Here is a 26,975-nt window from a genome sequence, read left to right as displayed (position 1 = left end):
GGAATGATGGATGGACAGCATTAACCATCCCGATCCCTGCTTTTTGCTGCGCTGGCCGCAAGAAGATGTAGTGGAGGTTTGGTCTCAATTTGGCGGACGATGTTTGATGCGATCCCAGTTTGAACGCTGTTGAACAGATCCCGAGCGGCGCTTTCATCTGATACAGGGACCTCAGTCCATGGAATACTGACAGCACGAGGTTTTAAAACAACCTGTACTATCCTGTCATCTGCGACATGGAAGCAGGTGCGCAGAATCTCACTCTCGTGTATTAAATCTTCAAAGGCCATTTTCAGCGCAGGAAGCGTGATACTCGGCCCCAAACGGCACATGATGTGATTGACATACAAGGGGACCGGGCTACCCACGGAATTGGAGACAATGCTCTCCTGAAGAGGAAGACATGACCGAACCACAGAAATACAGGAACCTGCGAATTTTTTCTGGGACATTCGGAAGACTTGGTCAAGTTCCTTCATGTTCCGTGAAGCTTCATCTGATTGGTCTGAGAATAATTCTCCTCTAGATCCTTGGTCTGGGGCTCCGTGGGATTTCGGCAAACGTGCAAGCCGTACAATTGTAGGATTGGAAAGAACATCGCCCGCTGCACAAACATAGCCCGCCCGGCGCATCTTGGCAGCCACACCGAGAGAAGCCAGGCTATCGATCCCAAGCTGAAATATGTTTGTGGCTCTGGTAATACTGCTTGGTTCCACTTGCAGCTGAGAGCAGAGGATATCACGAACCTGATCCTCATCTGCTGTTAAAGCCGCGGTATCTGGTTCCACGATCGTCTGAGGAATATGAGTGGCAGCCTCTCCGGACCCCAGGAGCAAATCTGACACAGGGATACTTTCATATAGCGCCACAAGACGACGATTGTCTGCTTTCCCTGAGATTTGGATGGGAATTGAACTAACAGTGAGCAAGACACTGGGTACCATGTACGCAGGTAGTTCAACGCGGCAGCGCGCCAGAATATTTGGCACCCATGTTTGGTATCTGTCCTTTAGGAAAGTGGGTTGTGTTGCAGTGTCTTCTGGTCGGTTACTGGAAGGACTGATGAATGAGACCAACTGAGGGCGTTTCGTGATTGGGGAGGGCGTTACTATTGAGGTGACATTGACTGGAAAGTCTGCACACCGACGGACCGCCACTGAAACCTCTTCGAGCTCGAGACGCTGACCACGTATTTTACCCTGGCTATCCCGCCGGCCCAAGTACTCAACGCAGTTGTTGGCCATCAAGCGCACAATATCTCCAGTGCGGTACATTTGTTGCCCATTTAAATCAGTGAAGCCACCTGCGTCGGGTCTGCGATGGTACCCATTGGCGACTAAATCACCTGTCACGCAGAGCTCTCCTGCCTGACCCCGCTTGACATATCTCGTCGTGTCGGGCTCCAAAACGTGGATGGTTATGTTACCGACAGCAGTACCGATATTGCGCACAGTAGACCGAGGCGTTACCGTGTGGCTTGTCATCCCAATTGTCACCTCAGTTGGGCCATATGCGTTCACGAGTGCAATGGATGGTTTGCCGACGAAGCGCTCAATGATTGTCTCTGAGATCTTCTCCCCCCGACGCCGAGATATCGGAGATCGGGCAGCTGCTCAGCGCTAAGACCGGCATGCTCAAGGAGTGAAGGAACAAATCCGGCGTGACTTATCCTTAGTCGGGTGAGAACTAGAAATAAATTGTCCAGAAGCATGGTCCGAGGACCTGTTACCAGACGAAGGCCATGTCGCCAGCCTAGCACCATCTCACAAATGTGTACATCAAAGGCCCGACTGGCATGCGCAAGATAACTTCCTGTGCCTTTCAACTTTAGAGTATCTGGTACATCCCGACAGATATATTCTGACTGCGCTTCAGTAAAGGCAGAGAGATTTCCCCGACTGACAAGCACACCTTTGGGCGTTCCCGTTGACCCAGAGGTGTAAAGAAGATAGCAGTCATCGGTTGGTTTAGGATCGAATTCGGTGGCTGGTTCGATTACCCAGGTATCTTCAAGAAGTTCGGGGTCTTCAATATCAATCACTAGACAATTCTCAGGAGGGATAATTGTTTTGGCGACGCTCTTGTCCGTGAAAAATGCCATAGCACCGCTGTCTGCGAGAAGGAAGATCTGGCGCGCCTCCGGGAGATCTTCTGCCACAGGCACATAGCAATTTCCACTTTTCCAAATTGCTAGAACAAGTGCGTAGGCCATGAAAGAGCGACTGAGGCAGACTGCAATGGATTGATTGCGCCATCCATGAGCTTTAAGCCATGCACATAGCTGATTGGAGGTTTGGGATAGTTCATCGTATGTCCATGTTTGAGAGAGAGTCTCGTTCTCACTGATATTCCCTATTATCTCGAGGGCACTCCAAGTGGGATTGCTGGATGCCCAATGATCAACCCAATGTGCAGGGGATAATAGAGGGGCTTGTTGGAGTTGGTCACTAGCCAACGGTGAGTGGACCGAGAGCAGGTCATTCGGGAAGGATTGCGTAAGATCTCGAACTGATTCGGCTTGTTGGGACGACACAACAACAATGAGAGCATTGATCTGTCTTATCACCAGTTCCAAATGGGGTACATCCATCAAGTCAGCCCTGGCATATAGTGTACAAATGAGCATGCCCTTCTCTGAACGTTGGAAGTTAAGCTGCATGGGTGCACTGGAGAATGCCATGAGTGTCTCATGTAACTCTACGTCCGAGTTCTGGCAAGTTAAAGCATCAGATTGATGCGTAAAGAGCGCATTGTAGGGGGTATCCTTTGAAGGAACACGCAAAATCTCACGAAGCTCTTCAAGAGGCGGGGTTGGGAACGTGGCTGCTCTTGTGGTGAATCCATCAATCCGAGAAAGCAAGTCATTGACAGAATCACCGGTGGAAATCAAGATCGGGAGTGGGGTTATCGAGTCGCCATCTCTAAGATTTGACAATGGCCAGTCCCCTAGAATCACTCTATCTGACTCGATATATTCGGCCAGGATACATGCAAATGCCGCACGAATCACTGAGATGGGTGAGCTCAGATGAAATTCTTGTGCTAGGCTGTTCAACCTTTCCCATGAGACACCCAGTGCGAGGGTTTGCGTCAGCACTGGAGTGTTTCTGGTAGAGGCGAGCAAACGGTCACAGGATATCGTGGGGAATTTTCTCTCAGGACAGCCCACAAACTCCGCCAGCTCCTTTCTCCAAAAGGTGGCATTGGAATCTTTGTTTTGTGTCTGTTGCATATAGAATTCCAACCGATCAAAACTTGATATATTCGTTCCCTCCTCCAATTTCCCTCGATAGGTGAGATCGCCACGCAACGATTGCAAATCAATGGAGAATAGTACTCGAATCTGTGGGGTATGAAGTAAAATGTTAGCTATTGATCTTTCATGCAACACTGCTTTGTTCCGACTTACGGAATTTGGCAAATCCACCGCAATGTCTGCTGCCTCTACAAGGCGCATTCCGAATTCCACGTTATCCGTTTCTTCAAGAGCAGCCTCGTACACCTCCCACGTGAGAGCTTGATGTTCAGTCGTGTAGTGCACTATCACGACTGCGTATTCTGCGGTTGAATCTGCATTCTCTGCCATGATCCAAAACGAGATGTGACTTTGATCACTCACGGACATAATCCAACGGGCGTATCCATGAATCAAGGAACTGAGACCATCTGATTTCCCCACGCCCTGCAAACAACCGACGTCAAACTGCACACTCGGGAGACCCAAAGATTGACTCGTCTCGGTGTGCAATGGGAATGCAGTAGTTGGGATATTTGCTCCTTCCAAGCGAGCTGACGGCTGCAGAGAGCACTTCCATGGCTTGGTTTGAGTTGACATTTTGGATTCGTTGATGAGCTCGACCTTGGAAGCTCTGAGTCCCTGTAGGAAGCTGTGAGCTTGCTTTAATATCTAAGAGTTACAGCCCAAGAAAAAAAAATCTACAATCTTACTATGCATGTACTATGCTTCGGCATAACGGTTAATAATACATGCTGTTTCGTACCGTCACGCTCATGCAACCCTAAATCGTCACCACCCGTACCGCAATACATGGCCCCACCACTTGTATTTTTCAAATCTTGGATACCGGGAACAACCCTCCAGCGCTTGAAACAACTTGTATCATCAAGTGGACACACCTGGAGGATCTCGAAACTACGTATTCCCTTTTTAGTTTGAGACATTCTTGGCAGAGCAGAAGCAAACAAGCAAATAGAATTTTTGTTCTTAAGGGGAAAAAACAGAAATTTCCCAGGGGCATTTACGTATCTCATCCATCGTACGAGCCTACGAGGGTTGAAGTTATGTATGTTAAATCTCAAACTGCGCTGTTTCCTAAGTTGGCTATCACTCACTACATACTTACATATTTACTTGTGTATGTAGGTAGGTGTTAGTAGGGTATGGCCGGCAACTTGTGCCAATAGGAACTGAAAAATGATATCTGATCTAGACTTACAAGACCAATATGGAGAATTTTGAACTAACTACCTAGTGCCCTCAATGGATTGGGAAGGAAGCTTCTCCCCAGCTGTATCAGTACTAGGTCTTGGCGAAAATAGTGATCAACCCCAATATCAAGAATGTTACACACCAGAGTAACAAAACATGGCGATCTTGATTATACTCACATAATTTAGCTAGCGGTTACCTGTGGAGTTGCACCACAACACACACACACAGCTGAAGATTAATGGAGCTGCCTGTTTGGGGTCATGTCCTAGGGCTAGCTCAATTCAAGATATAGCTCATAGATGTAAACTGATGTAACGGATTTCACAATACCGAATCATGCCACTATTCCCGTAGAGGATTAATGTCCGTGATTTGGATTTGGGTGGTAATCTCTTGGTCACAAATTGCTTTTCACTGTGGACCAATTACTAGCCAGCCTCGCCACAAGCGCTAAATCTAGCCTACGAGGGAGTTCTTTTGTACCCTTGCAATAATGAATGCCGAACTCGGTGCTGAAAAAGTGGCGACCACGCCTATAGACAGAATTATGTGGTTAGGTCATCAACTAGATTTTTTGGATATTTATTGCTTCTGCTAGGACCCTCTGAGAACTGTTTCGATCAGGATCTACCAATTTTCCTTCCTTTTCAGACAGATTACTTGGCGGTCTCAGCTTGTTTCTGTCATCATGAGCCAGCCTGCATCTAATCCCTCTAAATTGGGGGCGCATTCACTTCCGGGTCAAACCGGTCCGATGTTTGCAACAGACTCTGGAAAGGATGAACTGTCATTCTCAAATCAGAAAGAACTTGGAGAGCGGCCTGATGGAATTGTCGAGGAGGGCCCAACTGGTGTGCAAAAAGCCGAAGCGGTAGTGCTTGCATGGAGCAAACACACCGTGTGGGCCATTTACGCTTGGTATGTGGTCACTTTGCAGCTAGCTACTCACTTAAAGAACGATATTCTACAGTGATTAGGATAATACTAACGTCTATTCTTAGGATTTGGGTCTGCTTTTTCATATTGGCGTTCCATTCATCGATCGGCACCAACGTGATTTTCAACGCCTACGCCAATTTTAATACCGCCCCTCAGATTTCGACCGCAGCGATCCTAGCCACTGTCGTAGGTGGTGTGGTAAAGCTTCCTATCGCCAAAATCCTCAACATCTGGGGTCGAGCCGAGGCCCTCACTATCTTTACAGCACTGTTTTTGCTGGGGACAATCATATTGGCGTCATGCAATGGGCCGAATGGATTTGCGGCGGGATACGTTCTGTATTGGGTTGGCTACAACGCAATCTACCTGATCCTTGATGTCTTCATTGCTGATACGTCGGGTTTGAGGAACCGAGCATTTGCGTTTGCATTCTCCAGTACGCCCTTCATTTGCACGGCTTTCACGGGTCCCTTGGCTGCCCAGTCCTTTTTAAGCATGACAACATGGCGCTGGGCATACGGAGCATTTGCAATCATCTTCCCATTTGTCTTTCTGCCCCTCACTGTCGTGTTCAAGTTCTACGAGATGAAAGCTAAGAAAATGGGTTTGTATCACAAAGAAAAAAGCAACCGCACTTGGTCTCAATCTGTCATGCATTATGTCCACGAGTTTGATAGTGAGTGCCCTTCCTTTTTGTGAAAATAATTCGCACTCAATTATTAACAGTAAATAGTTATCGGCGCCTTTCTATTGATGGCAACGTTTATTTTGCTACTGCTGCCGTTCAGTTTGGCAATCTATGGACGAGCCGAATACGGATCGGCCACTTTTATCGCTATGCTAGTCATCGGGTTCTGTCTGTTCTTTGTCTTTGTGGCATGGGAAAAGTTCTGCGCTCGCAAGCAATTCATCCAGTACGATTTGCTGAAGCAGCGGACAGTCCTTGGTGCCTGCTTACTATCAGCTATGCTCAACCTTGGCTACGCCGCTTGGGATCTCTATTTCCTCAATTTTGTCATGGTGGTGTACGACCTCAGTGTGTCGGACGCAGGCTATATGAACCAGATATACAATATTGGATCTTGCTTCATTGCGCCCGTGTTTGGTATTTATATCCGACAAGCCAGACATTTCAAAAACGCTTGTCTTTTCTTCGCTCTTCCCTTGATGCTTCTTGGCTCAGGGTTGATGATTCACTTCCGCGGTGAAGGTGACGGGATCGGATATGTTGTCATGTGTCAAATTTTCATCGCCTTTGCTGGTGGTATGTTAGTCATCGGACAGGACATGGCGGTGATGAGCTCAGCGGATCACGATGGTGTGCCAATGATGCTTTCGATCCTTGGACTTTTCGCCAGTCTGGGCGGAGCTGCTGGAAACACAGTTGCCTCTGCCATCTATGCCAACGTCTTCCCAAGCACTTTATTGGCCAACTTACCTGCTGAGGCACAGGCTAATTGGGCGGATATATACCTTGGAGGATATTTAAAGCAGATGAACTATCCCATGGGATCAGAGATTCGGACCGCCATTAACTTGGCCTGGGGTGATACCCAAAAGTATAGCTGTATCGCAACCACTGCTGTCGTGGCACTGGGATTGCCTTGCATTGCTATCTGGAGAAATGTGAATGTCGACAAGAAGCAGGTACCTGGCACTGTCCTTTAGACCTACACAGTCTGCCATGATTGCGGTTGGTATTCAGTCAGACAGCACCGTTGTTCCCGGAGATGGGGAATTTTGCTTGAGTTTAGTATATCGTTGTTCTTTTCATTTCAGTTTTAATATTTGAATTTAAAATAAAATAATAATCTTGACTTGCTTTTTGCTTGTTGCTTCTCGTTTTCTTTAATTTTCTTCAGATTCTAATTTTACTAGGACTGAATGTAATGGCAAGTCTCTGTTATAAAGTAGTTGGCAATGTCCCTTTATAGTAACAGGTAAATGGACTCATTTATATTGCTTGATTACATAGGTCAAGCTATCTGGTAATTGTCTTATCATGCTTCATCTGTATTAAACGAGTCGTTACCCCAAGTTGACAATCCTAGGTCCCCTGTAATTAAGTTATAAAGAACAAGAAAGGAAGTATATGAAGCAACACCTTCAGTGAGCGTAGGGGAGGATCAACGGAGTTCTCCACACGTATCACTAAACCTCCTAGGCCTAATGTATGAAATACTAGTTAGAAGCAAGAACTCATTAATTTCAATAGTAGCAAAATCTATCTCTTGTAATACGTCTATTTTGAAATTCAACATAGATCTGACTGGAGGTCAAAGACACCCCCACATCCAATCCGACATTAGGTGGCTAGTGATTGATGCAACACACTCTCCCGATACATCTCACTCCGATCAACAAGCTCTGTATGGGTGCCGTGGTCAACGCAATGACCATCCTGAATGAGGAAAATTTGATCCGCACGATAGATGGTCTTCAGCCGATGCGCAATAGCGATGATTGTAGTTTTACCCGCAAGGTTAGACAAGGCATCCTGAATCTTTCGCTCAGATTCACCATCAAGAGCACTAGTAGACTCATCGAGAAGTAGCAGGCCTGGCTTTCTGACCAAGGCCCTTGCGATAGATAGGCGCTGGCGTTGACCGCCCGAAAACTGCTTTCCATCATGTGTACAGAATGTATCATAGCCATCAGGCAAGCTCGTAATCACATCATGGATCTGAGCTTGCTTACAAGCTTCCTCAATGTCGACTTGTGTCGCCGTATACCCGGGTCTTGCCCCGAGCCCTATGTTAAAAGCTAGAGTTCCCTCGAATAACACGTTCTCTTGTGGAACAAGTGCGATGTCGTCCCTGAATGTGGTTGACAATATACGGTTGATGTTCTGTTCATTGATTGTAACAAACCCGGATGTGGGTTGATAGAATCTTTCCAGCATGTTGAAGATGGTGGATTTTCCTGAGCCACTGGGCCCAACCAGCGCGTAGAAGTTTCCTGGTTTGAAATCGATGCTCAATTCATTGAGCACAGGAATATGGGACGATTTGGGATACGCGAAGCACACTTTGTGTAACTTTGCACCCACTGGTCTCTGGGAAATTTTAGAAGAAGCTGCATCAGAAGTCATGTTGGCCTCAGGATCTGTATTTGGCATTTCCATCTTCATCATTTGCTGTGTGTAGTTGTCGCCACTGTGCTCCTCCTCAGCGGAGTTTGTTTTCACAAGGTCAACGACACGAGAAGCAGCCTTTCCAGCCTTCGAAACATCTGGTGCCAAGGCAAGCATCTGACCACACGACTGCGTGCTGAACAGAAGAGCTGGTAAAACAATAAAGAATTGGGTTTGGGAGTATAGCCCTGAGGCAATTTGCTTGGATCCCCACCAGTATGCAAGGGCGCTGATGAGATTGCTGACACTGAAGGCCCACGCTAACCAGAAGTTTCCCCAGGCGATCGCCTTTGTGGTGTTCTTATACGGCTTCTGGATTGATGAAAGGAACTCCCGATATAGCTGCTTCTCGAGTGAGAAACCTGCAACGAAACGCAGATTTCCCAAGGCCTCCACTGTAAGCTCCGTGGCACGAGAGAATGCCTTCTTGTGTCGCTCCGCAAATTGGCTCTGAACACGTAGCTTCATGAATCCAGCCACGAGGAGAACAGGAATTGTTGGAACCAGAACAATTGAGATCTTCCATGCCACGACAAATGCAATGATGACTCCTGCAAAAAGATTGACCGCAGTCGCAAGGAGAAGGCCGATTGTGGTTCCGGTAAGGCCACTGATTGCGGATGCATCACCTGTGATATAAGCAATGAGGACACCAGGACTTCGTCCCTCAGCACTATGCCACGTCATGGTTTGACTCAGGAGCGATCGAAGGGAGTTCATGCGAATTCGATACAGTGTCTGGTCTGCTGCCCATCCATAGGCACACCCTCCAATGACATTCGCGAATAGTTCGACAATTCCCACGACAAAAAACATAAGACCGAACAGGTTTCCGCTGTGTCGGATGTTTGCGGTACCTTTGCAGGGACTGAGCCCTCCAACGGTATTACCAAACAAAATTGCGTTCGAGCTGTAGCTAGCTCCGATGATTGTTGACATTACCAAGCCCAAAAGGATAAGAAGGATGTTGGGACGGATGAAAGCGAAACAAATTTTTGCAGTGAGGAACTTTGACCGATTAGGTTCTTTCTTTGACAACGTATTATCGGACTCTGCTTTCGCTTCAGCGGGCTTTTCCTCTTCGGCCAAATAGACACTCTGCTCTTTGTCCGCCAGGATCGGGTCTTTGTGGTTGGAAATGAGAGAGCTTTTGGCCTCACTCAATGTATCTTCTGAGCTATCCATTCCAGAGTTGGCGAGTCTCTGTTGATTGATCATTGCTGCATACGCCCCATCACTTTCCAACAAAGTTTGAGGAGAACCGCACTCCACCAGGCGGCCATTCTGGATGACAATAACTTGATCCGCATCCCTGACAGCAGCTAGACGATGGGCAATAGATACTATCGTGGTGGTTCCAGAGAGAGTAAGCAAGGCAGCCTGAATTAACTGCTCACTCATTGAATCGAGTGCAGCAGTTGCTTCATCCAAAATCAGCAGTTTGGGTTCACGAACAAGAGCCGTGGCAAGAGCAATGCGCTGCCTTTGGCCGCCACTGAGCTGGCCGCCAGAAGTTCCCACTGGACTAGCTAGACCAAACGCTAGAGATTCGATAAATGAGAGCGCATTGGCCCTGCTAGCTGCCAGCTTTGCCTGTTTGAAAATTTCAACAATCCTGGGGTCACAATCTCCCAGAGCCTCCTCTTCAGAACACCCAGCCTGGATTCTGGCCACAAGATCGGCCAAGCTCATATCCAAAATAACTTCAGTCAGATGCTCGTGGTCAGCAGACCCAACCAGTCCATACGCAATGTTTTCCACAATGGAGCGGTCCAGCAGTTGGGATTCTTGCTGTACAAATCCCATTTGGCTTCGCAAGCTGGCCACATTCAAGTCTTGGAAACTTTGTTCCCCGACGTAGATATTTCCACTTGATGGATCGTAGAAACGTTCCAGAAGTGCAACTATGGTAGACTTTCCACCTCCCGATGGACCAACAAACGCGGTGTGCTTCTTTGGAGGGATGGACAAGCTCAACCCTTGCAAGACTGGGACCTCAGCCCGGGCAGGGTATGCGAAATGAACATCCTTGAAATGGATCTCTTGTTCGCCCAAGTTCACACTTTGCTCTCCAGTAAGTGATGTGCCGTCGATATTGGAGTTCCGGTGAATCACCTCTAATAGGCGCCTCGATGCACTAGTAGCGGCGCTAAAAACGTGCATATAGGGAGAAACTTGGCTGAAGATAAAGGTTGCTATTACATGTATTAGCCAGTGAACTGTGAGAGTAAGGTAGTTACGCCGATAGAGATCTTACCATCAATCAGAATGAAGATCACAGTATAAACTGCACCAATAGAGACCCCGGAGTTTAACCCATCAACAGAGTCTGCTATCAAATGGGCTCCTTTCCAGTATGCCAAGGCATTTGATGAGTAGACTATAAAGAAAAGCGTTCCCATTTGCGTGGCATGCACGGCCGCTTTTTTCAACGCGTCCTTCCGAGACTGAACAAGATGGGAGGAGAAGAGGTCTTCTAGGCGTTTTTGAGCATTGAATGCATGTACAATCTTCAAGTGAGAGAGACTGGACGACGCAATTGAGGTGGCGAGATCAACCTGCTTGCCTACACGGGTACCGTATCGTGAAGCAAGACGGCCTCCGACGAGAGCCATAGCAAAGAAGCATGGAATCACCGCAATCAGGATGCCTGCAATGACAGGCACCTTTATGAAGGCCACAACATACGCCGTGACGAAGTATGATAACGTAGCAATGTAGATGCCAACTTTTTCCGAAGTCCCCGATTGCAATGTCTCAATATCACTGACCAGTCGAGAGATTACCTGACCAGAGGGTAGACTGTCGTGGAATGCTGCTTCCTGACGAATCACGCTGCGGAAATAAGCTTTGCGATAACGACGGGCTATCCGTTCGCTCACAAGAGCCCAGCATGCCGCATAAATGTATATACTCGCAAAGTTGAAGATGGTAATGTAAATGAGGTATAAGACTTTCGTTCGGACGGAGGAAGCATCGTAGGCTGTCGCAGAACAGGCGACTTCGTTGAGTTCGTTGATGAGTTGACCAAGCACGACACCAAGTAATGGCTCAGGGACACCTGCAGCAATGGCGAAGAATGTGCCCACAATAATGAGTGCGACATCAACACCGGTGTAATTCAATGAAAAAAGAAGGCGGACGAATGAAAAAGCTGTTTTCAACTCCTTCAGCTTGGAGATGAACCCGGACACAGGCTTCATCTGTTGCAAAATGAGTCAGTATCAAAATTGGGCTGGAATAATGAGATGGTTGTCTTACAAACCAATGTCCTGGTTGGCTCGCCGTCATTTTGTCCTGTCCATCGCCATCAACAGTCTCCGACGTCTGCATGACTGTTTCTCAGGGCTTCCGTAAGTATAGAAAGGTGGTTCTACAAAAAGGAAGCAAATGAAGATTTTGCTCAAGGTGCGTATGAGCCTTGCCCTTGAAATCTTCCTGTTACTGAGCCACTAGATCCCACACAGTCACGGTGAAAACCTGAGGAGCTCCAATGTCGCAATGTTGATCTGTATTTTACATCTGTACATTAACCAAGTGCAAAAATACATATACCCCACAATAAAATACAAGGACCCTTATCAGATTGGACCCACTTTATGTCTCAAGCCACGATGGGGCCATTCCGGAGTGAACCGGTAACTTATAAACCTAGATATTCCAAGGCTACTAGGAGAATTGCTTAAGCTTCGTGGTTTTTAAATCCCTCCGAATAGATTGATACATAAAATATTAGGAATTTTCTTTATGTTATCAGATCCGATCCACTCACATCATGTCTCAAACCAGCCACAATGGGGCCATTCTGGACTGCACCAGCAAATTGCGAGTGGAATTGCGTAATTTTTGAACACCCAAAAGGCTTCGTGGGTTTAAAATCACCACTTGATACATAAAATATTATGCACAGTTTTCTCTCTGCCGATCCTTCCATTTTAATGAGGCGTGACTTCCGAGGTCCGTACTCCGTACAATAGGCTCTTATCAGATCCAACTCACTTTATGCCTCAAGCCCGATGGGGTCTTTCCTGCGCGCACGGGTATATGACTTATGTATAAAGAATGACTGTTTACATAGTTACTCTTTACCCAAAAAAAGCTTTATGCTATAAGTCACTCCGAATTTCTGGTTACTAGTCATGCGGGTTCAAATTTCGCTACGATATGTCGATTTTTTGCTCTGAGAATTATTGGGCATTTTATAGGAATTTCTAACTTGTAATTCTAAATAAGACAGGTGACGCATGGGTGACATCCTTTTCAAAGCTAGTAATATGATTTGTACAAAGCACCGTAATGTACCTCGGTCCTTTGGGCTTATGCCGACCAAAAACGTTCTAGTGGGAGCCACATCTAATTCCTGGCGCACCGTCGCATTACTTGGCAATATCGTTAGTCCCCGCGCGGACGGCAAGTACAATTAATTTAGCCTCTTTGGCTTGCAGCTAAAGTATTTAGCTCTAAACCCTGCCAAGAAAAGTTCTAGTCAGACAGATCAAAAGAACCGGCTAAGTTCCGAATACCCAGGTCGTGCCAAGATCCACGGAGGCAAATTTCCCATCCATATAGTATGCGTAGCGTAGCATTTCTTTACGTGGGCTCGTACCCACTGTTTACAAATCGAGTAATTGGAAAGAATCAGGTGATAAATACTGTTCAAAGACCGTGAGCGCAAATCCTAAATCGGAGATTCCGCTGAAAATCGCGCATTGTGTTAAAGCGCAGCACTCGATGCCATTTTCATCGATATTAGAGCTCGAATATCAAATCGGGAAACTCCACTAAAGTCTGATCAGATAAAAACAGGGTCCCGCCAATATTGAGACGGGTCCCGGGCCGGGAAATGGATGGTCCCTGGTAACGCAAGGCTTTATCAGATTGTATTGTATGTTATGAAAGTTTCGGGGGCTGTTTTTTGCAAATCACCAACTTTCTGTAATACGTTAGTATCCACTTATTACTAATTACACCCTGATCACCACTTGTGTATATCCAATGCCTAAACTTTCAGGGTATACTGGTAATCATCACAGGAAACTTGTTGCTAATATCTTTTGCGCTGATTTAGGGAATCATATCGCAAGGCTAATATTATCATAGGGCGTCTACCGCCATGAATCCTTTTTTTCGAATGCAACGCTCCGATGACATCTTTCTTCCATCTCGCAGCGTAACCTCTACTTAATTCTCAGGTGGACCGGACTGCGTCTCGCTTACGCCAAGAGTTAGCGTGAGTAGCCCGTGCGAAAATGAAACATAAGAATGGAACCCTGAAGACACAATTGACGCCCATCTATACCCAAAAGAGGATGGATACGGTGCGTGCTATAAATCAAGTTAAAGCGACAAGAAGCTTGCGCCAAATGACAAGAGATACCAACAGTAAGAGATATGACCAATTATTTGATATTGGACATATCACAGCTTTATATTAGTTTAAAAGGTAAAAAGAAAACTGGGAAATGAGCCTAACGAGGACGTCCTTTCAAAATTAGTAGTTGCATGTTTTAAGCCTAAAGGGCAAACGGCAGAGATAGAGGAAGAGGGGGTTTTTTTTTTTGAAGAGACAGGCTGTCAAAAGAGCTAACTACGTATGTAGCTATCAACTATCCCGAGTTACTGAGCTGACACCTCAGGCACCTATATCATGCATTCGGGTATTTTCAAGACCCAGACCGTGAAACACAAGCCGTGTTGGATTCTGGGTCCCGAGAATTGACATCTCTCATGCCTCGGCTTAGCAGTATGGGTGATCTGCCCCAGTACAATAACAATGACCAGTGATTTTTTATATCATCCAGCCGGAGACGCCAAAATCCAGGGTTTGTGCATGGACCTGGGAGAGGTTGATAAACTCGTGCCTCAAATTCAGTCACTCAGAAGTGACCTTACCCGAACACGATGGTCACAAGATTGTTGCTTTGGTAGGAACAACTGATTGTATTACCAGGAAGGTCAACTGGCTAAAAAGGGATGACCAGTTTTCTAAATTCCTGCCCAAATATATGTAACCCGTTTGTGCGAATGAAGTCCATGTCACTCACGGTGTCATAGCAAATTCATTAACAGCAGTGGCTCGGCCGGTTACCAGGTACGAGCCAAAACAACTTTCCAGCATACCACAAAGGGGGCTCTTCAGTCAAAGCCTGCTGTGAAATCCCAATCACCAAATCATTGGCGGTCGAAATCAGCAGCATTATTGCAGGGGGGTTCGAGAGCAAGGAGAAAAACTTTGCATGATCTCCCTGGGGAGATCACTTTCCGCTTGTCAGGGTCGGCCCCATTTCCATGTAGCTAGTATCATTGTCGAACTTGACCCGGAAGAAACATGGAAGAACTCAAACAAGGTCGAAGACTTGTTGAAAATTGCTTTGACGGTTTGCGATAAGAAAATATTGATAGGTGCCGTATATTTGCCCAGTCTCAAGGAAAGTAACTGGAGTATTGGAGAAATGCCTCATCAATCTCCGGTGTTTTCTCACCGATCCGGCTCATCTCTGCATAATTGAAGTTTCCATTCATCCAATTTTCAGACTCGGAAACCAACTCAGCGGATGGCTGTTCAATTGAGCTGTCATTTCCAACAACGGCGGATATTGATGACTCCTCACTGATAGAGCGCGGAACAAGGGGGCCGGGCTGAAGTTTCAGATGAACGGTGATAGTGTCCACCATAGATGGCAAAGTTTGCCCTATTTTGGTAAGTAGCAGTGGAAGAAACCTTCGACGTCCTCCGGGAAGATCGTGGATGAGAGTGAAAAAATGCTTGAGATAATCCTGCGGGCCAAGCTTGAACCCCGAAGAACGGAGCCCAGCGGCCGAGAGGCATGCCATAACGTCAATCAAGGTGCACGCGACCTCAAATATTTTTTCGATCTACAATCCGTTAGAATAGGGTTGGTATTTTTGATAAGGTAAATCATACAAGACCAATTCCATGGGTTTCCATACTCTGCTTGGATAATTTCCATGTTGCGAAGCAGAGATCTTGAGCAATTAGGAGGGGGTAGCGAAAGTCCATACATTCATGAGTAGGATTTGTCGAAAGAAACCCAGCAGTTGTAGAAAGCTGCCATATCATGATACGCAGCCACTGCTGGGATACACGCAGATCCGCCATGAGTATATCAGGCAGATCGAGGTCCGCCGGGACTGCACTTTGGATCCGCTCCTCAAGGTGAACTAGCGACTCGATGGAGCATGTGGCATTTGTTCCATTCCACTGACCCAGAAAACCTTCATCAAATGGACGGTAGAGGTTTACCAGACACCGAAACCCAATAGCTGACGCATTTGCAAGTGGATCATCTTCTAGTTGCGTTGGAAGTGCATCGTCTTCTAGTTGAGGGCTGTCGGGAGTGACCTGGAGCGTAATTGGTCTATGTCGGCGGATCGCATGGGCTCTGTTCCTCTATTAGCAAATAACCACTTAATAGGCGAAGAAAATACCTCTCGGACACCACTAAGAGCCAAAACAATTTCCCTGCCAAGGAAGGGTCATCGTCATCCACCTGCGCCGATGCTGCTTGACTTTCCAGCGCGCTTGCCGTATAGAGGGTCGTGGATTCGCGGAGAAAGTAATACGCATGTCGTTGATTTCCTAATCCAATATGACATCCATACAGAAGAAAAGCGATGATAATGTTTTGCCGTACAGGATCTGTGAATGGATCGATGTGCTTTCGAGCTTCGGTGGCTTCTTCAATAAGGGAATTTCGATAGTCTTCAGTGCAAAAATCTCGAGAGAATTCCGAGGATGCGTGCTCCACGGCAAATCCGGTTTGAGTAACCACAAAAGCACAGAAAGCAGTGACGAAACAATAAGAATGGAGGGATGTATCGGCAAGGTCCACCTGCTTTCGAAAGCCACTGGGTTGCAAAACCGGCACCGTTCCTCTCATTCGTGAGAAAAAATATATTGAGCAGGCGTCGACAAGCTCCCGGCTCAAAAGGCCCGGGGTTTTCGAGAATTGACATCTTCCCGAGGCTTGTAATGACTGGGGCGTCGGTATGTTATCTCCAACCCTGAGAGCTGCTGATGGCGGAGAAATATTCGCATCCCGCACTAGCGCCTGTTCAATTTCGTTTGCTCTGAGTTCATTAAGGATGTTGGCTGTTTGGCCCTGTCGCCCCTTTTTCTGTCGCTGCAAAGACGTCCGACAGACTAGGCCGGCAGCCCGACACTGCTCACAAGGTTTTGGGAAAATACATTTGACCTTACGGCGGCGACATGCATCACATGCTTGTTTGACAGGTGGGTCTGGCATCTGGAAAGTCAAGTCTAAATATACCGAGAGCTAGCACAACGCAAAATTCCGGGGTTGCGGGGGGAAGTCGGGAAGAAGCCGGAAGGAATGGAATTTGGTGGCCTTATTTGCCAGGCCTCAACATCATGTTCTGGCCCCCAAATATTGTCGACCCTGAATCCAGTGTGGCTATTTCTATTTAATAGTGGAAACCACCTCTTTAAGGGCTTTGTATTTTTTTTTTATAAAATGAGAAGAAAATTCCAGACGCTCAGCCAAATCCTTTGGGAGGATCCTAATGGGCTATAATCTGTGCATTGCTAAGAAACTACTGGCATGAACTACTGGCATGAGGAAATATTGTGGCTAGCTGCAAGATCAGGTCCTATATAGAATATCATCATAGAAAGTTACATTTCAATAAATACCCATAGTAATTCATGTATTACTGATTGGTATTTCATGGGATATATCTCAAATGTAGACGCGTCCTTCGAAGGGCTTCAGGGTTTCCAGCGATGAATCGGAATAGTTGCCTACAAGCAACTTCATGCCCGCGGTTTTCTCAGCCTGTGTGAATGGCTGGGGCCTTTCAGTGAAGTTCAAAATGACCAATGCTCGTTCATCATCTCTCGACTTCACAAAGCAAAACGTCTCTTGATTCTCGTAGTCAAGCACTTCAAATGCACCGTGGATAAACAACTCCCGGTGCTCTTTCCTTAGACGCAGAACATCTTTCCAGAAAGACAACACACTGGATGTATCATTCTGCTGCTTCTTGACATTAATCTCACCATAAAGATCATGAGCTCGCATCCACGGTTTCCCGGTAGTAAACCCAGCATGTTCCGAGTCATCCCACTGCATCGGCAGCCTGGAATGATCGCGAGCCAGAATTCGGAGACCATTCATAATGTGTTCTTTACGAGTAGGATCGGCTCCACTCGCACTGCATTGCTCTGCTTCTCGGTAATATCCTAATCCTTCAATGTCCTTGTATTCCTCAATGGGCCACTCGCGCGGTGCATTGATCATACCAATCTCCTGTCCCTGATAGATGAACAGAGTCCCCGTCATGGTAACCATCATCAGAGCCAGCATTTTGGCAGAGATCTCCCGGAACTCAGGTGCATCCGATCCAAACCGCGAGACAGACCGTCCATTGTCGTGATTTTCACAGAAAGCGGTGGTCCAGCCATCCGTTCCCTCAATGAAAGTCTGCCACTTCTCCACAATTGATTTCATCTTTGTCAACTTCCACGGCGTAAAAATGTACTTCTCCTCCAAGCTAGGTCCCATGCCAATATGGCCAATATCCAAGTGGAAGACCATGCTCAGCTCCTTGGCTGATGCTCCCACATATTCGAGGACATTCTTAGGATCGGGTGTATTGGCCAGTTCGCCCACAGTCATGACATCCCCGTACGGAGCAAATGATTCATCATACATTTCGCGCAGGAACTCATGAATGCGGGGGCCGTTGCACCACATTCCAATGGCGGGCTGGATGTAACTTTTCGGATCTGTGATGGGGGCGTCTGGGAAGTTTGTGTGCTTGCTGTACTTGTTCACTGTGTCCACTCGGAAACCGTCGACACCTTTGTCTAGCCAAAATCGAACCGCGCTGTTGTAGATAGCCTCACGCGTGGCCTTGTTATCCCAGTTGAGATCGGGTTGTTCTTTGGCGTAGAGGTGCAGGTAATATTCTTCTGTTTTCTCGTCCCAGGTCCCTACGTAAAAGCTTTGTTAGTTCAAAGATATCTAGTATTGTCGAATATTTTAACTCACATGTGCTTCCTGCAAAGTAACCGCGATAATTACTTGGAGGCATCCGATTCCCCGCCTCATCATATCGAGGAGGACGCCAGAAGTACCAATCGCGCTTGTCATTGTCCTTGCTACTCCGACTTTCCTGGAACCAAGCATGCTGATCACTAGAGTGATTGACGACTAGATCTAGGATCAATTTCATGCCTCGCGAGTGACAAGCTTCCACAAGGTTCTCCACGTCTTGAACGGTTCCATAAGCAGGAAGCACATTTTCGTAGTCGGATATGTCATAGCCCATATCGTGCATGGGCGAGTCATACATCGGCGATAGCCACACGACATCAACTCCTAACGACTGGAGGTAATCGACCTTTTTAACAACACCGGGGATATCGCCCCAGCCATCACCGTTGGAATCATAGAAAGAAGCCGGGTATACCTTTCAACTCGAGAAGACAACGTCAATTTTATGTTTTCGGGAATGCCTAAATGTTGTGGTGACTAACCTGGTAGACAGTGGCTTCTTTCCACCAGTTATTGGTCCCCGTAGGAACGGCTGTGGTGTCCTGCGTCGCGTGTGGTGACATAGTGGCTTGACAACTTTATTCTCCAACCCAACACCCCTCTTATATCTTTTCATTATACCTCGGCACCAACTCGGCCTGGGCAAACGCGGGGGTATCTTCAGGAACCCTGCATACCCGCCAAGCCTCCGACGGGATGCTGCATCTCCGACTAACGACCGACTTGCCACCGAATGAGTCCTTTCCGGGACGATGATTGGATACGGTTGGGCCTCCACACTTCGGCTTCCCCAGTTTTCTCCAAATCCTCGGAAGCGAGCAACAGACCATGTGCACTTTCCCCGGATCAGCGATGCGCGTGAGCTGAACTATGTACATTCTTTTTCTTTGGGGAGTTCTGTATAAATGACGCATCGCCCCGTGGTCCATCGGCTTTGATAATGCCTGAAGTATCGGGATATTACCAGCCTTTGACTCTTACCAGGCCTTGACAAAAGCACCTATTGTTCCAAACCCCTTGTTTAGCGTGCAGTATCCAACGGGCCCGCCCAGATTCGAAATCACAGCACAGTTTTTCAATGGTCTCGATGGACGACGCATCCGCAAGAATGGACGGTAAGGTCTCCCCCGTCCTTGCAGAGGGCCGACAAGCAGCCAGGAAGGAGCAGTCCATGACCCTATGGCAGGCTCTGCGGCTATACCCGAAAGCTGTCGGCTGGTCAGTCCTACTTTCGTCTACTCTGGTCATGGAAGGGTACGACCTTGCGTTGCTGAGTTCAATGTACGCATCACCTGCATTCAACCAAAAGTTCGGAGAACAGACTGCTTCGGGGAAATGGGCTGTTCCAGCATCCTGGCAATCCGGTCTTTCCAATGGTGCACGCTGCGGTGAAATCATTGGACTTCTCATCAATGGTTTGGTCTCTGAACGCCTGGGGTATCGCAAGACCATGGTCTGTGCGTTGGCCACCATCACAGCGGTCATTTTTCTGTTTTTCTTCGCGGTCAACGTTCAGATGTTGCTAGCTGCCGAGATTCTGGCCGGTATCCCTTGGGGTATCTTCCAGACCTTGCCAGCCGCCTACGCTTCCGAAGTTTGTCCGGTAGTCCTTCGACCTTACCTGACAACTTTCATCAACATGTGCTGGGTGTTTGGACAGTTTGTGGCCATTGGTGTCAACCGTGGCTCCATTTCTCGCGATGACCAATGGGCCTGGCGCATTCCTTTTGGTGTGCAATGGGTGTGGCCAATCCCAATCATGATCGGTTGCCTTTTCGCACCTGAGTCCCCTTGGTGGCATGTGCGCCAGGGTAATGTGGAAGGAGCTCGACGAGCGTTGCAGCGGTTGACGTCACCCAATGACCCCAGCTTTGACCCGGAAGAGACGATTGCTATGATTCAACACACCAACGAGTTGGAGAAATCGCTTTCTAGTGGAACCACGTATTGGGATTGTTTCAAGGGAACAAATATTCGCCGTACTGAGGTAGTTTGTCTTGTCTGGTTAGTCCAGACGCTATGTGGCCAGAACCTGATGGGTTATTTTGCCTACTTCTGTGTTCAAGCGGGCCTACCCACCGTTCAATCGTTCAATTTGTCCCTGGGACAATACGGCCTCGGCGTTTTGGGTACAATAGGATCATGGTTCCTGATGTCCTATGCGGGCCGACGAACTATCCATATCACCGGTCTCACCAGTCTTTTCGTTCTTCTGGTAATCACAGGATCTCTATCCTTTGCCCCAGGAGACAACAATGCAGCCAAATGGGCAATCGGCGTGATGCTCATCATTTTCACATTCTGCTATGACATCAGTGTCGGCCCTGTCACATACTCGCTCGTCTCAGAACTATCCTCAACCCGTCTCAAGGCTAAGACTATTGTCCTCGCCCGCTGTCTATACAACATCAGTAACATTGTCGTCAACGTTCTCACCAACTACCAGCTCAACTCCACAGCCTGGAACTGGGGTGCTCGGTGTGCCTATTTCTGGGCTGGCACGTGTCTAGCCTCCCTGGTCTGGGCATTCTTCCGGCTTCCCGAGCCGAAGGGCCGCACATATGAGGAACTGGATTTGCTCTTTGAGCGCGGAGTTTCAGCAAGGAAATTCGCGACTACTGTCGTTGATCCATATGAGGGAGAGGCGGCGGAGGTGCACGAGGCACATGCAGATAAAGATTGATAGTTCAGCGATGTCCCTTCATGTCCATCTTACTTAGGATATAATCATGATAAATACCCACCAGATAACGAAATTGAACCTTTGGATTGACTTTTTTCATCCGTCTTATGCCACTTCAAACTTGAGAATCCAAAACAGACTGCAAGTCGCACAATACTCATTTCATAATCAGAACTAGGTAACGTGAATAATAATTTCAATGATATTTACGTGGGTAAGCTGATAAAAGCACGCCACGAGCCGGAGTCAGTTAGGCTAGCAGAGTTCTTATTTAATGCTCACATAGACGGAAATCACCAGTCTCAAAGTTCTCATTATATTTTCCCGATCTGTACCCACGCTCTTTCATGAGCTCCAATCGGTACTCTTTGGCCTTCTCCATGGTCATCATAGGCTCCAAGTCATTTTGAACGATATTCTGCAGCTCCACTGGCAGACATGCCAAGGCCTGATTCACAGCATTCTGTCTCTCGTGGCCCCAGTCCTCTTGCTGCGGAGGTACATTTGCCGAGGAGATAATCCGACGATGGGGATCAACTAAGAATAGCGCGAGAATCTTACGATGACCGGGCTTAGACGGGTCGACTAGCGAGAATGGGGAAACACAATGCTGGACGGTGTTTGGGAAGGTGAGTAGCCGACCTTCTTTGCAAGCGACAGCCCCAAGGTCTTGTGTGATATCACGATTGGTCCCGCTGCCGTCGATATCATCGCCAAAACCAAAGACATCTTGTAAGAATTTGAACTGCCCTTGGGAGTATGAAATCTCTAGCATGTCCATCATACCACGTTGACGAAATGCCAAGGTGTTATCAGTTATATTTTCACTGTCATAGTAGTAGATTGCGGTGGCGCAGATGCGCTCGTTCTGTTCAAAGTTAGAATATACAGTTAACCAAAGGTTTCAAAACTCTTACCAACTGTCCCTCAATGTGCCAAGAGCCTCCTTCGTACTCAGGGTTGTCCTGGCTCAACTCAATGTTCGCCAGCTTCACGATGATCTGCAACTTCTTGTCGGGAAATTGCTCGCGTAGATCAGCACTATATGTTTCATTTCGAGGTTCAAAGCTGGCTGGCTCAGGAGGAATAATAGGATGGGTACTCTCCCACTCCTCATAGAGTTCCCAGAACGCATCTGTGTCGTAACCATCCCCCTCCGGCTGAACAGGCTTAGGGTCTGGATGCTCACCATATTCGACCTTGCTGTACTCGATTCTTGGAGTGATGAATTTGGACAGGCTGCGGTTCCAGAGTGGGATTGCCCGAGCGATAATTTGCTCAACGACCTCATAGAGAGGCTTATGATGAATAGGGTGGGCGTTATTGATGTATGACACGATTCGACAGCTGGCATCATCGCCGAGTTCAACATCGCACGGGAGCCATTGGAACTTGTCGCTGAAGACACGGACTTGCTCATCGGTGTCATAGTCATTGGAGCCATAGTCAGGTTGGCTATAGAAAAGTGGGCCACAATTTTCACTCAAAGGAACAGGGACAAGATCCCCTTGTCCCACGCTTCCTATGCAGTCATCAAGGCCAATGACTCGGTCCGGAAGCACGCGAGTTTTGCCGTAGATCACGGGAAACAGTGAGGGATGTACTAGATCAACTACTTTGTTATCAGACCCGGGGTGATAATCTTTCTCCGGCATATCCTCGAGAGGTTTTACTGCCTCTTTCAGTGATTGTTGTATCTCTTTCGACACAGCAGTGTCAGACTTTATCACGCCCACATCAAAGACGCGGACGTAACCCGTCTCTTTAAGAATGTTGGCTTTCCATTGAAGCTCCTTTATGATCCAGTCCATCACCGTGGGAGTCACATCTTGACCACTTTGGGCAATCTCGTTGCGCCATTTTGTCGTGATATCATCATCAAAGACCTATAGGAGGTTAGAAACAAACATTGAAGCTGACAGATATACCAGTCCAAGCACACCTTCTGATCCCATTGGGGCTTATCGGTAATGGTGTTCATCACTCGCATCATCAAAACTTCTCGATGAGTCACTAAGTCGCTGAAAATCAAGGTCAGCTCGAGATCCCGGCCGTAGTACAATTGACACATACTCGAAGCAGTCTTTTTCGATTGCATTATCATCCAATGCATTAGGAAAGCCGTAATCGCCGGGATACACCACATTTCGCTGGTTTGTTAGCAAATGGCATGTGTAGAAAGAAGATACAGATTCTCACATCGGGCTTGCAGTCCAACTTCACATTGAACCCTGGCATTCGAAGCTGCGGATTGGAAATTGAAGACATATTGACGTACAACACTAGGATACTAATAGTCAATCATTCCTGTCCATGGGAGGTTTTTGTACTCCCGCGGTCTTGGCGGAGTCCAGGCAGAAACGGGTTAGTTCCAGGCAGATAAGGCGCTAAGTCCGCTTTGGGCGGAGCTGCCTGGAAATTGGTATAGGCAGCCGAGGCTCCAAACCATGAATGTTTTAGGATTTTCTTTCAAATAAATTGCGAACGATATTTATACTCGATTCCGGGGATAGACTTGTGTGGTCAGAAAAGGCAACATCAGGTGTGATAGTGGTGCTTGCAGAAAGTATCTTAGAAGTAATACCCATCACAATCCGTCATATATATAGCGAGGAAAATACGCTTCCTTCGATTTTAGTTTCAATTTCCTTGGTCATATTCGTTTTCGCTTGTTCATTCTCGGATAGGTATTCCTCGGGACTAACAAGAACGATCCAGCAAAATTAGGTGCTCGCTACCAATCTATTAGGCAAGTAATGATGGGTTAATCATGATCTGAGATCTCAATATTCAGGATTCCCACAAAAGGGGTGAACAGAACCGGAGCAGCGGCTTCCTTTGCTAGCAACTGTTCTCTCGAAAGCTTTCTATGCCCCACATGAATAGACTTATCACCCCACTGTATCACTAAACTGAATAATCGCATACCATAATTCGGTATTTATCTATCTATTATACTTGATAGCTTCTAACAGCTGTATCGATTGTCGGACAGCTACCCTGGCTGTATTGATGGATTGCCTGCCATCTCACCAATGATGAGGATATCATAATAAGAATAGGAGATTAGTATCCCAAACAAAGCTAGGCTCTTCCACACTTAGTTTTATTACATGAAAGTACTTGTTGATATTGTAAATTTGACTTGTTTCTATATCTTCAACACTCCATATTCCTTCACTTCTTCGGCTCCAATGGGGAGATCTATGGAACAATAAAAGCTTATAGGTGATTACTACTTCGAGAGTGGGAAAAAATTGAAAGATTTGATAAAATCTATCTATAATATCCACACACAGACTGACCCAAGAACCCAGAAAGACCGCTCAAGATCCCAGACAATAGGAAGGTCATTGTACAAGTGAAGTGCTGCAGCCCGCGGGCCGACCCGTCGAGCCCCAACTTTAAATCCCACCACGAAATTTTCGCAGAGCAACCCCACTTCCTGTGCGGTCTTCAACCTGCGTCTCCAGAAAGCAATTGGCCGAGAACGATACCGAATATTAAAAAAAAAGATGGCGCCCATCAACCTTTCACACAGGCGGACACACAATTTGCTCCTGATTTCAAAACTCCTGAGCTTGCGTGACACTGCATCGCCCCTCACACTTGTGTTGGATTCCTTGGAGCAGCCAGCTACGCCACTCCTGAAAGAATATATTAGACGTGCAAAGGTATATTGACCTATGGTCTTACCATAAGCGACACCTGAGTTGCTATTCACGCGGATGAACAGCCATGCTGACTAGTTCGACAGCTGTCCAAAGTCCATGTCACGCTCATCGCTTTCGAAACCCTGAAGCAACCCGATGGAGTCGATGCTTTTGTGTCAACACGCCGCAAGAGCCCTGCCGATATAGTTAAAGAAGTGAGCGCAGCTTATCAGTCTGTTGCAGCTTCCAACCCCTCACGCAGTAAGCATTGTGCATTTACCCCGCCAGTGAATTTATACTCACTGCCTTTATAGGGCGTCTTATTCTCATTGATTCAATTAACCCTCTCCTTAACTCAAAAAGAGTTGACCCTGGGTTCCACCTGCCATCCTTCCTTGGCTCGTTTATTGCTCCCTCGTCGCCATCGGCTAAGGTTGATGCATCACTCGTGGTGACATATCATCAAGATGTCCCCGAACTTCCACAGCAAAACCCCTATTCACCATCACCTATTTCTGTATTGACATACCTTGCTACGAGTATCATCACACTCCATTCATTCTCGCATGTCCTAGCACAGAAGGCAGCTCGCGACCGCAGTCTGGCCCCTCCAGTATTCGGGCTTGAGGAAGAGCAAGAAGGGGTTCTCCTCGGCCGATTGGACAGATTGACCGGCACTGGCAAAGCTGAGGGGATTGTCATTGAGTTGGAGCACAGGAGGAAGAGTGGTCGCGGTGTACTGGAATGGTACCTCCTCCCGCCTGCGTCGCGGTATTCGCCCCAGCATCTGAAAGAGATTGTGACATTGCTTGACGATAATGTTTTGTACAACCCTCCCATGGAGCAGGATCCAGGCGCCGGCGATGAGGAACCGACATCAACCTTCGAGCTGGGTCTCACTGACCGACAGAGGCGCGAAAGAGAAGGTGTTGTATTGCCATACTTTGATGCACAGCATAACGATGGCCCCGGCGAAGGAGGCCGAATTCTTTACGACATGGGAGAAGAAGACGATTTCGACGAAGAAGAGGATGAGATTTAGGCATCATCAAATACGATACATGTTCACACGCAGTTCTCCTTATTCTAGAATCGGCGGATTGTAACCCGCAATCACCGAGGTATTAACTATGCGTACATTCATACAGTGAGGCCTAGGGACATGGCCACGGAGAGCAAGGAATTAGAAGAATCGCCAGAAAAGAAGAATGCAAATGACAAGCCCGACGCCAGCGAAAGGTCCGTACTGTGAGATGGTTAGCCAATCGGTCAGGGGAGGTCTAGCGCAAAGTATAGACCCACCTGCTTCAGCAGCAATTCCCAGTTGATGCGTACAGCCGCCTTTCTATACTTCTTGCTGTCCTCACGCAGTCGCCCCGACAGTTCGCCCATCCGCTCCAAGCTATCGCCTCGGTACAAGAGGTCCTCGATGTTCTTGGTCATCACCTTGGTGACATCACGGAGCTCATCGTTCAGCTTGTCGAGGTTCTGAGTTGCGCGACTGTCTTGGTACAGCTTCTTTGTGCGCTGAATAAAGGTATCAAACTCGACAAAAGCATACGGACGGAGGGTGGGTGAGAGATATTGTGAGGAAGTATAGGTAGTCGTGAATTCGGAGGCCAGATCAGCGAGATAGGTGAATGCGAGCTTGCGGGGGTAGGATTTGTCGCAAATGCAAAGGAAACAGATATCATCTTGGATTGTGTAGCTGCAAGCCATGTGAGAAATTGCCCATTGATAATGTTTGTGTCTGGTAGGTGTAACTTACTGTAGACTGTATTGGCCAGACTCAATACTGGCTTGGGGTGCGGAATTGCGATTCAAGCGCCGAAATATCATTTTAGCCTGGCCCTTAATCTCAGAGAGCTCTGATTCAGCCTATAGAGGTGTAAGCTCACGACCGGCTTAAATAATCGTTGTCACGTACCTGCTCATCGTCGACCGAAGCGGCCAGCATAAGGCCTAATTCACTTTAACATCAGCACTCCACCTCCTCACAACGTCCCCAGATAGTTCCTCACCATCGAGCCTTGCAATCTGCGTGGACCTGACCATCCTGAAAACGTTGCTTTCT

The 26,975-nt window shown here is 47.4% G+C and overlaps 9 protein-coding genes across 9 annotated transcripts; 3 read left to right on the top strand and 6 right to left on the bottom strand.

The window, feature by feature from the left end:
- Positions 1-20: 20 nt before the first annotated feature.
- N7487_012002 (uncharacterized protein) lies at positions 21-3,835 on the bottom strand (the record flags this gene model as incomplete). The annotated part of the gene is made up of 3 exons (XM_056879732.1): positions 21-1,550; positions 1,586-3,343; positions 3,410-3,835. 3 exons carry the CDS (start codon positions 3,833-3,835, stop codon positions 21-23), a joined length of 3,714 nt encoding a protein of 1,237 aa, XP_056725051.1.
- Positions 3,836-5,141: 1,306 nt separating this feature from the next.
- Positions 5,142-7,060, top strand: N7487_012001 (uncharacterized protein; the record flags this gene model as incomplete). Its single annotated transcript, XM_056879731.1, has 3 exons — positions 5,142-5,371; positions 5,455-6,068; positions 6,126-7,060. 3 exons carry the CDS (start codon positions 5,142-5,144, stop codon positions 7,058-7,060), a joined length of 1,779 nt encoding a protein of 592 aa, XP_056725050.1.
- Positions 7,061-7,697: 637 nt separating this feature from the next.
- N7487_012000 (ABC transporter ATP-binding protein) lies at positions 7,698-11,858 on the bottom strand (the record flags this gene model as incomplete). Its single annotated transcript, XM_056879730.1, has 3 exons — positions 7,698-10,720; positions 10,783-11,728; positions 11,787-11,858. The coding sequence occupies 3 exons, from the start codon at positions 11,856-11,858 to the stop codon at positions 7,698-7,700; spliced, it is 4,041 nt and encodes a 1,346-aa protein (XP_056725049.1).
- Positions 11,859-14,948: 3,090 nt separating this feature from the next.
- N7487_011999 (Zn(II)2Cys6 transcription factor) lies at positions 14,949-16,792 on the bottom strand (the record flags this gene model as incomplete). Its single annotated transcript, XM_056879729.1, has 3 exons — positions 14,949-15,401; positions 15,451-15,928; positions 15,975-16,792. 3 exons carry the CDS (start codon positions 16,790-16,792, stop codon positions 14,949-14,951), a joined length of 1,749 nt encoding a protein of 582 aa, XP_056725048.1.
- A 453-nt stretch (positions 16,793-17,245) lies between these two features.
- Positions 17,246-19,128, bottom strand: N7487_011998 (glycoside hydrolase family 13 protein; the record flags this gene model as incomplete). Its single annotated transcript, XM_056879728.1, has 3 exons — positions 17,246-18,501; positions 18,560-18,980; positions 19,048-19,128. The coding sequence occupies 3 exons, from the start codon at positions 19,126-19,128 to the stop codon at positions 17,246-17,248; spliced, it is 1,758 nt and encodes a 585-aa protein (XP_056725047.1).
- Positions 19,129-19,643: 515 nt separating this feature from the next.
- Positions 19,644-21,248, top strand: N7487_011997 (putative MFS maltose permease; the record flags this gene model as incomplete). The annotated part of the gene is made up of 1 exon (XM_056879727.1): positions 19,644-21,248. The coding sequence occupies one exon, from the start codon at positions 19,644-19,646 to the stop codon at positions 21,246-21,248; it is 1,605 nt and encodes a 534-aa protein (XP_056725046.1).
- A 271-nt stretch (positions 21,249-21,519) lies between these two features.
- N7487_011996 (DUF4246 domain-containing protein) lies at positions 21,520-23,486 on the bottom strand (the record flags this gene model as incomplete). The annotated part of the gene is made up of 5 exons (XM_056879726.1): positions 21,520-22,116; positions 22,166-23,134; positions 23,191-23,269; positions 23,322-23,398; positions 23,448-23,486. 5 exons carry the CDS (start codon positions 23,484-23,486, stop codon positions 21,520-21,522), a joined length of 1,761 nt encoding a protein of 586 aa, XP_056725045.1.
- A 1,277-nt stretch (positions 23,487-24,763) lies between these two features.
- Positions 24,764-25,943, top strand: N7487_011995 (Elongator subunit IKI1; the record flags this gene model as incomplete). The annotated part of the gene is made up of 3 exons (XM_056879725.1): positions 24,764-24,922; positions 25,006-25,162; positions 25,216-25,943. The coding sequence occupies 3 exons, from the start codon at positions 24,764-24,766 to the stop codon at positions 25,941-25,943; spliced, it is 1,044 nt and encodes a 347-aa protein (XP_056725044.1).
- Positions 25,944-26,084: 141 nt separating this feature from the next.
- On the bottom strand, positions 26,085-26,956 carry N7487_011994 (SNAP receptor SEC22; the record flags this gene model as incomplete). The annotated part of the gene is made up of 5 exons (XM_056879724.1): positions 26,085-26,147; positions 26,204-26,609; positions 26,670-26,779; positions 26,829-26,863; positions 26,923-26,956. The coding sequence occupies 5 exons, from the start codon at positions 26,954-26,956 to the stop codon at positions 26,085-26,087; spliced, it is 648 nt and encodes a 215-aa protein (XP_056725043.1).
- Positions 26,957-26,975: the final 19 nt, after the last annotated feature.

The sequence above is a fragment of the Penicillium crustosum genome (genome assembly GCF_028827405.1).
Source record: "Penicillium crustosum strain IBT 35664 chromosome Unknown utg000005l_segment0_segment0, whole genome shotgun sequence".
In the NCBI taxonomy this organism is placed as follows: domain Eukaryota; kingdom Fungi; phylum Ascomycota; class Eurotiomycetes; order Eurotiales; family Aspergillaceae; genus Penicillium; species Penicillium crustosum.
Note: the sequence above shows the minus strand (reverse complement) of the source record. Positions and strands in the feature narration are given on the sequence as shown.